Below are 18,452 nucleotides of genomic sequence, written 5' to 3'. Positions count from 1 at the left end.
TCTGTTTGTTTCTTATTATTATGAAACTGTTGGCCAGTTACTAGCATTTCCATTGTTCTGTTTCTAATAGTTTCAAATAACTTGCATTTCCATCCCCAGCTAATCATTTGAATCATTATAATCTTTCGTTTTTATTCCTCAGAGAGAACTTATCCTATTATTGCTAACATGAAAAAACAAAATTCTGGAACCTAGAGAGTTTGTAGAGAGCCTGAGTTTGGTTTCTAGCACCTTCATCAACAATTCACAGCAGCCCTTAACTCCAGCTTGAAAGCATCCAATGCATCTGGCCATGGTGGTCACTGCCATACACACATGTACACCCTCACACACATACCTGGGTATTAATAAGTTAGAATAAGCCTTCCCATGTATTCAAATGGGAGCTGGGTGGTGGGCTACCCAAAGAGCAAAGAGTAAAACAACTAACAACAATTTTCTAGTATTCCATTTGTGTCCTTTATGTCCCCCAGGTGTTTAAATGGTTGTCAAAATCTCTTGCTATACTTGTGTTTTCTTTTGAAATATAGCTCAAAGTATATGCCAAGAGCAAAGAGAAAATATGTTCAAATTCAATTTTAATGATGAAGTATAAAATGAAGTTGATTTTCTTAAATGTAAAGTCATTGATGTTGACATGCCATGTACTTTAAAATCATTCTTAAACTTGATATGTAGATTTAGAACATATGTTATTACTTTACTTCTTAAGCCCCACTTTTCTTATATATGTAGTAATAGTAGATAGTAAAAGTGCAGGAACTTGGGCCTGAAGACATGCCTCAGTTGGTAAAGTACCTTCTTCACAAGGAGGAGGACTTGAATTTGGATCATCAGTACCCACATAAAACTCTGATATGGAGGTGTGTGCCTGTGGGTAAATGCAGGATGAGGGATAAAATAGAAAGGTATTGGCTAATAATAACAGAAACAAAACACAGAAGCTAACAGCTCCTTAGGAACGAGATGTTTTAAGTATATGAAACCTCAAAACCACATTTTTACCAGTTTATTTCTTATTTGTTATATATATCTTCAACAAATCATTATGTAGGGTTTGCTATAGATTTTCCATAAGCCAATTGAAATACTGGTTTTTTAACCTGTATGCAATTAGAAAACCATGAAGGGTAAATGCTCCATGGAATCCATTCTCAATGTGGTGATGAGTCACATGAACTCCAGCATTCTGAAGCCGTGTGGCATACATGACTCCATCATCTCTTAGGACGTCATACTGACAAGTAATGATATAGGTCAGAGGTAAAAGACTCAATGTGTTGTCATTGGCCAACAGAGGGCATGCTTTCACATCTAGGAATCCTGGGTACTTTTTAGATAGCTCAGAACTACCAAGAGTCGGACTCTTATAAAAGTAACCTTTCTTAAATCTCTCAGGGAGCAAGGAACTCCAGTTCACAAATTGGAACAGATGGCTAGATTCCATAGGTACATGCTGGTTGAGAAGCATGGCTTTCTCCAGGGTTCGATCTGTAGTAAAATATTCACTCCAAAGCCTGACCATCAATGAGGGGGATAAAAATGGAAAATATAATCCTTCTTGATGTGATGGTAAATTCATATCAAGAGCTTGAAGGGCAGGATATATTAAGGCCTGGACCTTGAGTTTGATCTTGACATCGGGGTCCTTTATGAGCTGAAAAGGAATCAAAATTACATTTGAATAAATATTTTAAAGAATAGGTATATTTTCACCTGAAAATATGTAGAAATGAGATAAATTCAGATAATCAGAACAATTATATCACAGAATTTTCCAGTCTTCTATATTGTCAGTGTCTACACTTTAATGCAATTATTGCCATCATGTAGACATATTTCACAGAATTCTCAAGGTTCAGTTTCAAAAACACTAGTAGACATAATATGCCCATATTCCTCCAGAAAGTACTTTTATGATTTTGGTAAGTTATGTATTATTAAATGTTAACTTCAGTTAAATACCAATGAAGATGATGAGATGCATAGCTTAAACTCTTATGAACATTGTTTTGCTCTGACACTGAGTGCCAATCATTTCAACATATTAGAGAAGGGTTGGTTTATGAATGTCCTAAGGAGGAGAATGAATGATGGGAGGCTATGCAATTTAACCTATAGCCATAATCTTGAGAGGGTACCAAAATGCATCTCAGGAAAAAGTATTCCTTTAAGTAGTACATATGTTACAGAGGACAAGACAATGAATGTGAGGGTTTGCTGTGTGTAGCTTCTTTGTCATGAAATGTTTTAGGTCTAGAAATGTTCTGCTTCTTTTTTATCTGTAATAGTCTATAACATATTATATGAATTTAAATGGATGTTAAATAATTATGAATCAGAACTGATTAAAAATTACAGAAGCTGCAATTTATACTATAACAGGGAAAGTAAATGTGTGCTTAAAGAGATTAGGATAAATGGACAAGTCCACAATCAAATTCTGCTTTAGTTCCAAAAAGTATTGCCTCTTGATAGGTACCTCATGTAGAACAAGACTGCCTTCCAGAGCAATGAGGCATATGCAGTATAGAATTCAAACTATGGAATATATTGTTCATTTGTTTTACAGGATATTTGAATAAACTACAGAATTTTTAGCTTCTTTCCTCTGGAAATGAAGAAGGTACCTTAAATGTAGCAGTGTGTGGCAAATGGAATATACTCAAAGTAGCTAAATATCCTAAAATTTATGGAAAATTCAGATCTGAAAATAACCAATCCTTTGCCATGAAAAAGTAGTTCTCTGTGCTAACATTTTTCCTTTGGAAAATTTAATTATTCTGATACCAACAAATATGACATCAGTTTTGGTATTCACCTACAGTTGTCATGTTTTCAGTTATGGTGATTAGTGTCATTGATCAGTTTTACTAGTACAATCCCAAATATAACAACACGGGATATTACCTAATTGACTATAATAATCACATTCAAGCAACAGTCTAGAAAATGTATAATGTCCTAGTATAAAAAAAGAAAATGACTTAGAACAAGCTTAGACATGCTACATAGACAATGTTCCCCAACATCAGTGAAGGTGTTTTTCTAATATTTCAACATGGTGATAAAATAGCATGTTCTCACTGATCTCTCAAATGTCTGAGGCAAATACATTTACACATAGGATGTTTTAAGATATCCAACAAACCTGTTGGGTCACAGCTGCAGCTAAGTTCCCACCAGCACTGTCCCCAGATACACCAACTCTTCGAGGATCTACACCATATATTTCAAGAATGTCTTCCTGTAGAAACCATCGTAAGGCTCTATAAACATCTTCAAACTGATGTGGGAAATGATATTTGGGGGCTAAGCCATAGCTGTGTGAAGAATGTTTCAAATGAATAAAGTTTAATTTTATATGGTATCTTTTAAAACTGACAGTACGATTTTCCTTCTAGTATTATTGCTAGCTATACACCTACAGATATATTCCATCCCAAAACCTTGTCTGATTTTATTATACTAGTAAAAATTAGAGTAAAACAATTGAATTTGTCTTGAGGTGAAAAAAAAGAATAAAAAATATAGCAGGTAATACATTTCCCAGCATTTTATTTGTACTATTATTATACTTTATTGGAAATTAATCAATGACACATCTTATTAACTTTATATTTGAACTTCACCTAATATTAAAGCAGTATGTGACCATTGTGTTTTATAAATTACTCTATTTTTCTTTCAATTCTTATGGAATCATTCACTTATCAAATATTACCTTAATGTGCTTTGCCTGTTTCCACGTGTACCTTTAGGACTAGTTGCTTTCAGTGATGATTATGCCACGACATATGGCTAACTAACCCTTTAAGGCAGTTCACCGTGTAATTCCACCATTGTGGAAAAGATATGATTCTCAGTTCACATATGGATAAAGTAGACTGAATTAATAAAATATGACATATACAAAGTCTCAAGGCAAAATTTCCAACCTTATTTGCCTGTGATTCTCTAAGTACTCACTTTACTGTTAGAAGCTAAGCTCTAATTCCTGTGCAGGTCACTGGGACATGTGGCACACCAGTGTTATTGTATTCTAATAATGTATGTGTTTTGCTTTGCTTTGCTTTTTTTTTTAAATCTCTAATTCTATTCTTGCCAATTCAAGTTCGCTTTCTCTTTGCTCATGCTCTTAATTTCAGTTGAAATATTCCAGTAATAACCCAAAAGACAAAAACACTGAAGAAACAAACCATAGTCTTACTCAGTTGATACGACCACAGCATCGAGTCTCTCAGCTGTCTGTCTTGACAGAAGGTCATAGGCAGGAAGAGCTGAAATGGAGAAAACTGAGTGAGAGACTGGCAAGTGAGCTCCTGGAAAAGCATGATGGCAAGGGCACAACAGTGCACATTGCTCCTTATAGAGACTGTCCACAATTGCTTCTACCATTTGCAGCACTTCATCATCAATGTAGAAAATGAATCCTGAGCAATTTCCACATAAACACAGTCAGGGGCTTTCTCTCTTAGCTTCATACTGTTATTCTACTCAAGATCCATGTCTTGCCTTGCATTTATCAGATTTTAAGGTGGTGAAACTACATATGACTATACCTAGACTTTAAGCTGATGAGCTCTGGAGTTGCTGAAAGCTGATGTGAATGCTCCCTGTCCCTTCTCCTGGATCAGCTAATCAGATGCTTCTGCCAAAGGCCCCATTGCCCAGTCTTTGACAAGCCTTTCAGCCTTCCTGGGTCCTGACAACCTCTGCTTCAGTTCACTTGGAAGTGGCTACAGAAGAGAATACATTGTCCTTGCCCCCCACAAAGTTGCTAAATGAGTCTAAGTCAAAAGAAAATTCCCTGACACAGGGGGCAAGATGACTACCTATAATGTCAATTGATGTACGAAAAGGTCTATCAATTGGTAATTCATTAATTAAAATGGTTCTATAATAAAATAGAAAACCTGGCCTGCTTTATGCAGAAGAGATATTGTTCATCACAAGGCCTTTGGGTATCTGTTTTTGTTAAATACTATTGGCTTTTTACAATATTAATATGAACACTAAATAATAGTTCTTGACTTGGTACCATTAACTTGGTGGTTATTATAACTTAATGTAAACCAATTTTCATCATGGAGTCAAAGATCTGACCTAACATACAGATTTAGGAAGTAATGATAGACCTGAAGTAATCTGTAAGCTCCACCTGCTCAAAGACAGGGTAACTTCCTGGAATTCTAGGAGTTATAGTTTTTAAAAGATAGCACCAGCCCAGAGACCAAGTAACTATGATATTCTGGAAATTATAGTTTTTAAAAATCTAATACCTGCCCAAGGATAGGTAACTTCCCGGAATTCTGAAATTTGTAGTTCTCAAAAAAGTAACAGAAAAGCAAAGGTTTGTTGGCATATGGTTTTGTCCATATATACCCCAATAAGATAGGTCACATAAAGCCACACAGCAGATGGTGGTTTTTTGCCAAATCCTTTCTTGGTCAGTATTTAAAAATGTAGGCTAAGTTTTAACTTTTCTTTTTGTCCCTAACATGTATATATGAGTCAAAGAAGTGCACTGCCTATTTAACATATCAGAGCTGAACTTGGCTGCCAGGTTCTCTCTGTGACCCCTAGTCCCTACCTATTACAGGGACCTTTACCAGCTCCCAATTCAAGGCCTTCTGCTCACAATGGGAGATTGCCCACCACACAGGCAGTCTTACAATCCCCAAGGCAATGGGATTATAGTGAAAAACTCATCAAATTCTAAAGGCTCAACGTAAAAAACAACAACAAAATCCCCAAATCATCTACATCTCTAACATATAATCGGCAATTCAAACATTGCATGGCTATCCTAAATATATTCAGTATCTACAAAAACTCCAATATCCTCCCATCTTGGTACGATGGAGTTACCCCATTTGTGGAAAATGAAAGGTACCCAACCCCTTTCTCACAACAGGAAGAGATATTTTTCTTGATTATATTTTTTTTTCTATTTGTGTCCCAGACAGAAATAACTGACATCACCCTGCTGACCAGAAAGATGGCTCCCTTTACTGACCACTCAGGGAGAAATGAAATAGAAAAAATACCCCTGTTAGAATAACAAAATCTCCTGAAAGGACACCTATGACCTGATAGCCTAGCCACTGCCCAAGACATGTACCTCTCCCAAGTCTCCCTCTCTGCTCTTTTAATGTGTCCCTGGTCTCTGCTATAATACCAGAGACCTGTCCTCAGCCAATGCTCAGCTCCTTAATTCTTGACACAACACTCACCACTGACTTTTTTCCCTGAGGAAAAACCCCAGCAGATTGGATCCATGGACTGCCCTAACCATTTGTGCTTCAAAACCTAATTAATCTGCTCACCATTATCATAGATGACCTCTGGAATGGAAGATGAAAAACAGGAGCCCTGGAAAATTATATCCCACAGATTATTCTGCATATCCCTCTCCTGATATATTTCTCAACAGCCAGTCATCACTAACCCATAAACATATTCTTAAACAGGAGACAGAACTAAGAAGAAACTCTCAGTCCACTCTGGCCACTGTATGTTCAATATGTTGCTACCCATCCTAACGCCTCTGTGTCTTTTGTGTATCCAGCAATAGACCTCTGCTGACAGAGGTACTGGTCAATAACACTCTCCTTTACCCTGGGAACACAAACAAATTTCACTGGTGCTTGCCTGTTAGATACTCTCTTATTTGGCCACCTGCCCAACTATACAGTTTACATTTCCGCTCGGGACAAGTTTACTCATTACCAATGTTTCACTATCATCACTCTTTCCAGGATGATATGTGCCACCCCTCCCCTTCTTCTTTGGAGTAAGGGAAAGATACCTCCTGCATAGACACCCCCTTGCCAGGGTTTTGCACTGCAGTTGTGATTATCCCACATGTCTACCTATATGAGGAGGAAGAAGAGTTACTGCTTCAACCAAAGATGAGAGAAAGTCCTTTCTTTACTGATAGGAATAGGACTTGTCATCTCCTTTGGATCTGTGAGGGCTGCAACAACTGCCCTTGTCCAGACATATTCACCTGCCTGGAGACTTCAGAGACAGACTCTATCACGCAGTGGAATCCATGACTGACAGTTGTGAGTCCCTCCAGGGAGAAATGAACTCTCTTGCCGGGGTCATGTTCCAAAACAGAAGAGCACTGGGTCTAATAACGGTTGAACAATGGAGGACTTGATATTGGGAGAAGAATGCTGTTGCTATGGAAATGCATCAAATAAGGTTCAAACTAATGTTAATACCTACCCCTACAACTCTCAGAAAAGACCTGCTCTCAAAATCCCAACCCATAAAGCAACTTAGCTTTGTTTTTCTGGACCATGCCCTTTATCAACTCTCTAATTATGCTATGTTTTATTTTGATGCTTGCCCCATGCCTTATTCAGTTCTTTCAATGGCAGATCACTACCATTGCTAAAATTACCATTAAAAATAGGGCATGTTTCACTACCAGGCCCTCGGTCCTTCTGACACAATAGGCAGGTTCTTCAAGGCTTACTATGGTACTTCTCCATTATAAAATAAAACAAGGAGAGACGTTGGGAGGGCCTGCTGATCAGAGGTTGTAATCTATCATGGCTTGAGCAGCTTTCTCTAAGATCAGGAAAATGATGGACTCCCTCTCCAGAGAGGCTTCCAAATGCCTTATTTTGAGGGTGTCTCTAGGTTCAGATGCCTGACTTTACTATCTCAAGGATGACCCTTAACATAGTTCTCTGCAAATGCTCTTCTGCTGCTGACCCTATGGTAAACAAGTAACATGCTCTAGCTGTTTTTATAGGTCTATACTACCACTAATCCATCTTTATTATAAGTGCATGCTGTTTAATGCAAATTGTGTGATGCCCCAACTACAATCTCCAAACCTATATACTCTATATGCTTTGGCATAAAGTTGAATTGTCTCACTGAAGTCATATCCTGGAAGGCTATCACCATCATATCCACAGTTGTTTGAACTCTATTCCCCACTTCTGCTGCCTCCACCCTGGTGGTCCAGTGACTGATGATTCCTTGAGGAAGGGGAACCACAATTAGCTCCCATTGTCTCAAGGCCAAATGAACTTAATCCCTCCCTCAAGCCTCATAGCTCAAATTTCTAAACAAATATCCTACTATCTTAAAATCAGCTTATAAAGTTGTCATGGGCTCCTTGTGTTATTATGACATACAAATATCATAAAATATATAAGATAATATGTGGCAATGCCTTGCTCATGCAAATAAATCATGTCTGAAGTTCAGAGAGTGGAGCTTGTCAGTAGCCAACAATAATGGTCTGGAGGTCTGTATAGACAGAGAGGAAATGAGATGGCTGGGTAGAGACAGGAAGTGCGATGGCTGTATCCTTTCTCTGCCCAGCCATCGCACTTCCTGTCTGCCTGTACAGACCTCCAAATCACTGTGGTTAGCTACTGGCACGCTCCACCCTCTGATCTTCAGACAAGCTTTAGTTGTATAAGCAAGGTATCACCATATATATTGGCTGTATTATGTATATTTTATATATTTACATTCAATAAAATAAAATTACAATAAATGCAATTACATTTACAAAATATGACATTATATGTGTAACAAGTAAAATATATAATATCAAGTAAAAATAGCATGTTCAGCTCAGTGCTTTTCATTTCTGACATCTTTGTTCTCATTTCCTTCATTATAAAAGAGCACAGTCACCATCTGTATTTGATGCTATCTCATCCAGTGTTCAGCTAACCCCACTTTTGCTCTCACTACAGTATTCCATCAATTCTATAATAATAAAACCCTATGTTCTTCCCTGACATTTTCTATGGTTTTTAGTAGTAATCAATCCCCCTTTCAGGAAGGAACACATTTCAAACAATTGAAGCATTATTAATTCTTATATATTACTAACTTAATGTATTAGTATTAATAACACATATGAGTTTTTAAGGTGGAGAAATATTACGTTTTATGAGACAAATAAGAATGCTCAGTGATGGGAACGTACATACCAGCACTCCCAAAACACCAACCACCACCATGAATAAAAAACAGGCCCCTCCTGAGTGATTCTGACTTCCTTTTGGGCACATATATACGAACAGGAACACTGTTGAAAGCTGTGTCTATCACAGTGACATTTTCATCAGAAGTGGCTTGGACTTCTTGAAATCTCATAAGTAATTGCATCATGTCCATGTAATGATTAATCCCCAAATCTTCAGCAAAAGAAACCTAAGTGAAGAAGAGAAAAATGATTAAAATTGGTGTGTGTGTGTGTGTGTGTGTGTGTGTGTGTGTGTGTGTGTGTGTGTGTGTTAGTACATCCTGCTGAGTCACTTTAATGATGTTTCTAGGAATATTTTAATGCTCACTGTTTGTGATTGGATAACGTATGGAAAATTGATTCTCCCCTTCTCTTGGCTTTAATTCCCTGTAACTTTTCAGCTATGGGCAGTGTCTTGTGTAATTATTGCCATCTACATTGGAATGTGAACTGGAACTGCCAGTGCTTGTCTCACTCAGGCCACCAGTTTTTGAGATTTCCCAGGTGCAGTTTCCCTAAGTCACCTCAGAAATCCTGGTCCTCTGGCACTTACAATCTGTCTGCATCCTTGTGTGTGATGCTGTCTGAGCCTTAGCTGTAAGGGTTGTGCTGTAGATTTATCAGTTGATGTTGAGCACCCCCATAGTTAATTTGTATATTTTATTAATTATATTTTTAAAATTTTTTTCATTTATGTGCATTAGCGCTTTGTATGCATTTATGTTTGTATGAGGGTGCCAGGTACCCTGTAACTAGAGTTACAGATTGTTGTGAGCTGCCATATGGATTCTGGGAACTGAACCCAGGTCTTCTGGAAAAGTGGCCAGTGCTCTATAACTGCAGAGCCATGTCTCCAGGCCCTAATTTTTAAAAATTTTAATTTTATAATTTTTCTTTGAATTTTTGTTCGTACATTCTTTTATATTCTAGGTATTAACCTTCTATCAAATATATAGCTGGCACATATTATCTTCCTCTAAGGGCTTCCTCTTCCTTCAGCTGACAGTTTTCTTTTCTGGTCACAAGCTTTTTAAGTTTTTTAGGTCCCGTTTTTTCAATTGTTGACCTTCATTTCTGGGTAAAATTGTCCCACTTAGTAAGTACTTTCCTACACCTACATCACATAGGGTACTGACAATATTTAATCCTAGCCTTTTCAGCATTTAATGTTTCACATTGAGGTATTGGATCCATTTGGAGTTGAGTTTTATATACTATGATAGATAAAGCTTTCTTTTAGATGTTCATAGGCAGTTGTCCCAGAATAATTTGTTGGCAACCCTGTCTTTTCTCCAGTGTGTGTTTTTGCATCTTTTTAAAATATTAAATAGCTTTACTAATATGAATTCCTATTTGAATATTCTCTTCTATTGATTTACATGTCTGTCTGTGCCATTTTGATCTAAAACACCTTATGTTTTTTTACAATTTTGTCATCAAAACTTGGCACACATTTATTTTTCACATAGAGAATTTCATGTTAGTCAGAATGCTTTACTTTTAATGATAATATTCTAATTTTTATTTAAAATATTTTCATATACTAAATTTTGATTATGTTGTGTTCCTCCTCCAACTCAAAATCCTCTCCACACACACAAACAATAAATTTTCAATGAGGTAATAAAACTATAGTTTCTAAAATGAACTTTATATCTAAACAGACAATTTTCAAGAGAACAAATATGAACAGTTAAGAAATGTATTAAAACATGTTTAACATACATAGCTACCATAGAAATTCAAATTAAAATACTTTGAAATTTTATTTGTTCCAGTCAGAACAGTTAATTTTAAGGGAAAAAATGACATTAATGTTAGTGAGAAAAGGAGGACAGGGAAATCTTCATTTAGTGTTGATTAGAGTACAAACTGATATAGCCACTATGGAAATTAGTATAGATATTCATCAAAAAGCTACAAATAGATCTATCATAGAATCTACTGTATTGCTTCTGGGAATATCCATAAATATCTTGGTATCCTACTACAGTGACACTTTCTTATATTTACGGTTGTAGGCCTAGCCTTTAATAGCTGAGCTGTCCCTCCTAATAAAGAGACACTTTATTATTCATGATTTTTCTTCTATATTTACATAACTAGAGGATGAAAACAGTCTCTGTAGCTATCATTTGAGTAATAAAAATGTGACTCATATGCAGAATATCATTCCATTGATCTTTAAATATAAATGAAATTTTCAAGTAATTGGATATAACTGGAAAATACTACACTGAGTGAGATAACCCAGACCCAGAAAGACAAACATGACATTTTCTCCTTTATTTGTGGACCTTAGCTCTGAATCTTTAGGTTTGTGTGTAACTTGTAGTAACTGTAGAAGTCAGAGAAATAGAAGGAACAATTATGGGACTGGAGTAGAAAGCAATTGGTACATTAGGTTAGTAGTAAAACACATGTGCTCTGAACTAGTAAAAGAGGAAAAGTGGGCAACACTTAATTGGCAAGGAATAGTGAAGGGTAAATAAGTGGGAGAATGGAAAGACAAATGAATAACATTAATGTTTAAAAACTTCATAGGGAAGATGTAGTGATTTGAATAAGAATGGTTCCCATAGGCTCATATGTTTGAATGCCTAGGAAGTGATGCTGTTTGTTGGAGTATGTGTGGCCTTGTTGAAAGAAGTATATTTTGGGTTTCAGAAACCCAAGCCAGTCCCAGTTTTTTCTCTTTTACTCTGCCTGAAGATCTAAATACAGAACTCTCAGGTACTTCTCCAGCAACATGTCTGTCTACATGACACCATACTTCCCACCATGATAATGACTAAACCTCTGAAATTGTAAGCAAGGCCCAATTAAATGCATTCTTTGATAGGAGTTTCTGTGGTTATGGTGCCTCTCTTCACAGCAGTAGAACACTGAGCAAGAAGATCCATATGGAATGTGTATGGATATGTATACATATATATGTTCAGTGTGTGTATGTGTATGTGTGTGTGTGTGTGTGTGTGTGTCATTACTCCACAAAACTAACACTGCACAGAAGCTATAGACTACCAAACAAAATGCCCAGACATGGAACACCTCTTTTTGCATTATTGGCCAAGGAGTTCCAAGAGACTGTATATTTTTTTTTGCATTTTAAATATTGCATATATTTGTATGTATATACATTGCAGTATTTCCTTAAATATGAAAATGTTTTACTATATTCCCCAAGACCTCACTGAAAACTGTCCCTGGAAAACCATTGCATTGCAGTGGTAACAATACAAGGAATGTAAATAAAATATTCAAGCAAAATGACATGTACCATAAATAAACAGTGCAGGTATTCATAAAGAAAATGTTATCACAATTGTGATATAACTATACTGTACAGTACTTCAGAAATGAATTATTAAAATATCATATACTTTCAGAAGGCAGAATCATATGAATTCAAGGTCTTGGCAGAGAGATGTTGTAAGATTATTGCTAACCAGAAGGAAGGAAAGAATAAAACACACTGTTACCAGTCTCCATCCTAGGAGAATTAAAAAAGAAATAAGAAGAAATGCCAAAATATCTTCACCAACAAAAATCAAATTAAAACTCAAAATATTACATATTATAGAAAAAGAAAATAAATCAAAAGAAAAGAGGATTATAGAAATAGTTCAGAAAGACTGAATGATAAATGATAAATCATTTTCAATATCATGCAGTGAAGGTGTATGTGAAGGCTGGGTGTAACATAGCCAAACAATAAACAATGTAAACAATGTTATATAAAATTCAATAATAATGCATTAAAAACCAGTTTTCAAACTATGATCCATTATACTAACCCATATTTAATATATATATATATATATATATATATATATATATATATATATATATCCTACTAAGGTAACTAAAGTAAGGTCAAATAAATAAGAAAATGATAATAAGGCACATGTACATTTTTTCTCAGTTATGTAAAATGAAAGACTATATAGTGGCCTTATGAGAGTGGTTATGACCTTGTTTAAGGAAGTGTGCCACTGGGGGTGGGCTTTGAGATTTCAAATGCTCAAGTCAGGCCCAGTGTGACTCTCTCTACCTGCTGCTTACCCATGGAGATATAGAGCTCTAGGCTCCTTCTCCAGTACTATGTCAGCTTCTGTGCAGCCACACTTCTTGCCACAATGACAACGGACCAAAGTTCTGAACAGTAAGCCAGCTCCAGATAAATTCTTTCCTTTATAGGAGTTGTCATGGTGTCTTTTCATAGCAATAGAATCCTAACAAAGACAAACGTGTATCACACGTTTGATACTGAGGCTAAGTGTCATTGACTTACATATCTGTTGTTCCACAAAAACATTAACTACAAAGAGGGCTAAAGGGCATGTACATGATTTCATTTCTACGTACTAATACTCGTTAAGAAAAATCTAGTTGTGAACAACTATATGCAGGAAGCCAGGTGCCCTCATTCTCCTACAGTAATACACTTTGCTCCAACTGTGAGTCATATGTGTTGCCTTTGTATTTTTATTTCAAGCAGTCAGTCTCACAAAATGTGCCAGCAAGCACATATTTCCATGCCTGAACCCAAGAGTACTGAATAGACATTTCTAATTGTACAAAATACTATTCTATTCTTCCTTTCCTGAAGTTGATATTTCACCTGGCAGTACTATAAAACACATTCTCCATCCTTGCTCCCTCTTCTTTCTCCTCAGCCTCTTCCCTGTGTCTGTCTGTACTGGGATTAGACTTGGAGACAGAGCATGCTAAGAAATTTCTCAACCCCTATTTTCTCTCTATTAAATTATTCAGTATTCATAGGCAGATAAAATTCAGAGCTTAATACTCTTTCAGAACTTACCAAATCCATCATTATTTTTAGTTGTGTTGTTTCCAGCATCACTTTCCAAGGTTCCTCAATATCCCCTGGAAGAGGGATATAAACATAATAAGCTACTAGGACCACAGCAATGAGAAGCAAAATTTTTCTCCCCATGTTTCTCTCTGCTTGTTCTACTTTGGCAGTGCAGCAAATGAAACTCTTTTCAAATCTTTGGAGGTTGAATTTTAACCTGCGGCAAAGTGTTACCTAACTTACTAAGTACAAATTCCACCTCACAATCTGTTCCTGATTAAAACTCCAAAATCTATTTTCCTTGTTGTAATTCACACACAAAGAAAGAATTTTCAAGACAGAACTGCTCTGTCTCAGTTACTTCCAAACAAGCCGTCAGATCCTGTTTCTATTCCAGTTTGTAATGTAATGTATCATATCAAAAGCATTGCCTTTAGACTCTCTTTTTGGTAAGTAGAAGGTATTGCAACATACAGGAAACCCAGTAAAGTGAGAAGACTAACAGTTCCTTTAAAGCAAATGCATGTTTCTTAAAGGCTTTTCTCTTTATTCTGTGCCTTACTGTTCCACTGCTAAGACATGTCAGCAGGGTTTTGTTTTGTTTGTTTGTTGGTTGGTTTGTTTATGCTGTTTTGTTTTGTTTGTTTATGCTTTTTTTTTAAATGACTGTTCAATTTCCCTGCTTAGGAGATTATTTCTTCTTTATTTATATTACTTCTTTTATTTTGAGATTATGGTATAATTACACAATTTTCCCTTCCTGTTGACAGATCAGTTGATTCCAGTCTGTACAGTTTGCCTTGTAAAACCTGTTTTTTATTTGGCTACATCATTAAAGAAAGCCCCACTTTCTTAGTTCCAGTCTAGTAGTCTAATTTAAAACCTGATGTCTTTGTTAGACTATCAGGTCTATAGTTGCCAGCAGGAAACCCACAGAAAACCCACTTATCTTGGATAGTAAATGACTAAAATGTTGACTTATTAAATTCTGTTTTGGTATCAAGCACAGTTCATGAAAAAATTTAAACAGCTGACATATTTTTGTTTTCAATAATTTCATTATATCACTTAGTCAGTCTTCCTATCAACACAGAGTTGAAGGACCAATATACCAGACAACTTCTTAATTACTTTTTAAATTCTTATGTACATTGGTGTTTTGCCTGAATGCATGTCTGTGAAGGAGTTAAAAACAGTTTTGAGCTGGCATGTCGGTGCTGGAAACTGAACCCAGGTTCTCTGGAAGACCAAGCAGTGCTCTTATCCTCTGAGCCATCTCTCCAGCCCACCAGGTTTCTTTTAAAGAGTGAACATAATTACGTATTTCTAACACCAATCTCCCAAGAAGTATGAGATTCCTGGTATGGTAGTAGCTGAAGTTTATGGGTAACTAACACCATTCTGGTTAGATTTGAGGCCCTATCCACAGGAGTGGATATCAAACTTGGTATTGTTAAACCTGGTCAAAACCCTGTGGCTTGGATGATTGGAGGTCTTAGAGTAGAACATGTTATTTTTCTGAATGGTTATGCTGTCACATTGCCCTTATGTATTTATGATTATAACCATAGACTTGGGCCTCTCTCTACCTTAGTCATCAAGATTTTCTTTTTGGTAGACAGCAGTCAATGGAGAACTCCATGATTATCAAAGTACCTCAAATCTAAACCTTAAATAGGACATGTGTATGACCCACACCAGACAAAGACTCTGAAAACATAGTGAATGGAAAGGCACAAAGAATGCTACCTACTGAGGATGGAGAAGAGCCCTGGGAATGCTGTCTTCTGGGCATGATGCTGCCATTTCAAGTATGATCTCACAACATCTGTGTTTGCATACACAAGGCTTAGAAATGACAAAGCCTGAAAAAAATTCCAAGCAATAAGGGAGGTAAACTATTTTGAAGTTCCATCCTTACTGAGGAGCTATTAGCAGGACATAGTTGCTGGACTATGGAGATTCATTCTTTGCTGAAGATGTAGCTCCCAGTAAGTTTTCTGTTCTTCACTGAGTGAATCCATACCCATCACTTACTGGTAGTTTGAACTGGCCTTAGAGAAATGCCAAATACACACACTCATTCATTGCATTTCAGTTCTGTGTGTATGACATATACACATGTACACACACACACACACACACACACACACACACACACAAAATGAAGGAAGTTGAGATGTGGAGGTGCTAGCATGTTGCATGTTGATTAAGTTGGATGAGAAAATGGGGTTATATATGACCATAGTTCATGGAATTCTTCCTAATGAACATAGATGCAAAAATACTCAATAAAATACTGGCAAATGAAATCAAAGAAACCATCAAAAAAAATCATACACCATGATCAAGTAGGCTTCATCCCAAGGATGCAGGGATGTTTCAATATATGTAAAACAATCAATGTAATCTACCATATAAACAAACTGAAAAATAAAATCCCATGATCTCAATAGGTGCTGAAAAGGCCTTTGATAAAATCCAACACACTTTCTTGATAAGGGTCTTGGTGAGATCATGGATAACAGGAATATACCTAAACATAATAAAGGCAATATACAGCAAACCAACAGCCAACATCAAACTAAATGGAGAGAAACTCAATGTGATTCCTCTAAAATCAGGAACAAGACAAGGCTATCCACTATCTCCATATCTCTTCAATATTGTACTTGAAGTTCATAGAGCAATAAGACAACAAAAGGAGATGAAGGGAATAGAAATTGGGAAGGAAGAAGTCAAACTTTCAGTATTTGCAGATGATATGTTAGTTTACATAAATAACCCACAAAATTCTACCAGGGAACTTCTACAGTTGATAAACACATTCAGCAAAGTGGCAGGATACAATATTAACTCAAAATTCAGTAGCCCTACTATATACAGATAATGAAGGGGCTGAGAAACCAATCAAAGAAACATCACCCTTTACAATAGCCATAAACAACATAAGACATCTTGGAGTAGTTCTAACCAAATAAGGGAAAGACCTTTCTGACAAGAATTTTGAGTAGTTAAAAAAGACATTAAAGAAGATACCAGAAAATGCAAAGATCCCATGCTCTTGGATAGGTAGGATAAACATGGTAAAATGGCAATCTTTCCAAAAGCAATCTACAGATTCAACTCAATCCCCAACAAAATCCCAGCACAATTCTTCACAGACTTCAACTTTATATGGAAAAAGAAAAACTCCAAGGATAGCCAAAACAACCCTGTACATTAAAGGAACATCTGGTGGCATCAATATCCCTGATTCCAAGCTCCATTATAGAGTTATAGTTCTGAAAACAGCTTGGTATTGGCACAAAAACAGACCAATGGAATTGAATCGAAAAGCCTGATATTAACTCACATACTTACAAACACCTGATTTTTGACAAAGAAGCTAGAATTATGCAATGGAAAAGAGAAAGCATTTTCAACAAGCACTGCTGGCATAACTGAATGCTGACATGTAAAAGACTGCAGATAGATCCTTATTTATCACCATGCACAGAAAAAGTCCAAATGGATCAAAGAACTCAATAAATCTATCCACATTGAACCTCTTAGAAAAGAAAGTGGGAGGTACCCTTAAATTGATTCATATAGGAGATCAGTTCATGAATATAACTCCACTAGCACAGTCACTAAGATCGACAATTAATAAACGAGGCCTGCTGAAACTGAGAAACTTCTGTAAGGCAAAGGACATAGTCAACAAAACAAAACAGAGCCCATAGAATGAGAAAAGATCTTTACCAAGCCTACATCTGACAGAGGGATGATTTCCAAAATGTACAAAGAATTCAAGAATGTAGTCACCAAATCACCAAACAATCCAATTAAAATTGAGGTATAGGACTAAATAGAGAATCCTCAATAGAGGAACCTAAAATGGCTGAAAGACACTTAAGAAAGTGCTCAACATCCTTAGCCATCAGGGAAATGAAGATTAAAATAACTCTGAGATACTATCTTACACCTACCAGAATGGCTAAAATCAAAAACACCAATGACAGTCTATGCTGGAGAGAATGTGGAGAAAAGGGAACACTCCTCCATTGATGATTGGAGTACAAACTTGTACAGCCACTTTGGAAATATATATGGAAGTTTGTCAGGAAAATGGGAATCAGCCTACCTCAAGAATCAGCAATTCCACTCTTGGGCATATACCCAAGGGATGTACAAAATGACATCTGTTCAACTACATTTATAGCAGCATTATTTGTAACATCCAGAACCTGGAAGCAGCCTAGATGCCCCTCAGCTGAATAATGGATAGAGAAAATGTGTACATTTAAACAATGACGTATTACTCAGCAGAAGAAACAAAATGGAATCTTGAAATTTACAGGCAAGTTACTGGAACTGGGAGAAACCATCCTGAGTGAGGTAACTCAGTCACAGAAACATATGCATGGTATGTACTCACTCATATATGGATATTAGACATAAAGCAAAGGACTACTAGCCCACAAACCACACCACTAGAGAGGCTAGGAAGCAAGGAGGACAGTAAGAGAGACATAAATGGTCCCCTGGAGAAGGGGAAAGGAACAAGAACTCCTTAGAAAATGGGGACCATGAGGGAAGAGGGGAGGGATGTAGGAAAAAAAAGAAGTGGAGAAGAGAAGG

At 36.5% G+C, this 18,452-nt stretch overlaps 1 protein-coding gene across 1 annotated transcript; it reads right to left on the bottom strand.

The window, feature by feature from the left end:
- Positions 1 to 1,032: 1,032 nt before the first annotated feature.
- Aadac (arylacetamide deacetylase) lies at positions 1,033 to 13,970 on the bottom strand. The gene is made up of 5 exons (XM_051177042.1): positions 13,836 to 13,970; positions 8,976 to 9,198; positions 4,211 to 4,280; positions 3,152 to 3,323; positions 1,033 to 1,657 (listed from the first exon to the last, which is right to left on the bottom strand). The coding sequence occupies exons 1-5, from the start codon at positions 13,968 to 13,970 to the stop codon at positions 1,061 to 1,063; spliced, it is 1,197 nt and encodes a 398-aa protein (XP_051032999.1). The 3' UTR covers positions 1,033 to 1,060.
- Between the last annotated feature and the right edge of the window lie 4,482 nt (positions 13,971 to 18,452).

The sequence above is a fragment of the Phodopus roborovskii genome, unplaced genomic scaffold (genome assembly GCF_943737965.1).
Source record: "Phodopus roborovskii unplaced genomic scaffold, PHOROB, whole genome shotgun sequence".
In the NCBI taxonomy this organism is placed as follows: domain Eukaryota; kingdom Metazoa; phylum Chordata; class Mammalia; order Rodentia; family Cricetidae; genus Phodopus; species Phodopus roborovskii.
This window is presented reverse-complemented; position numbering and strand designations above follow the sequence as displayed.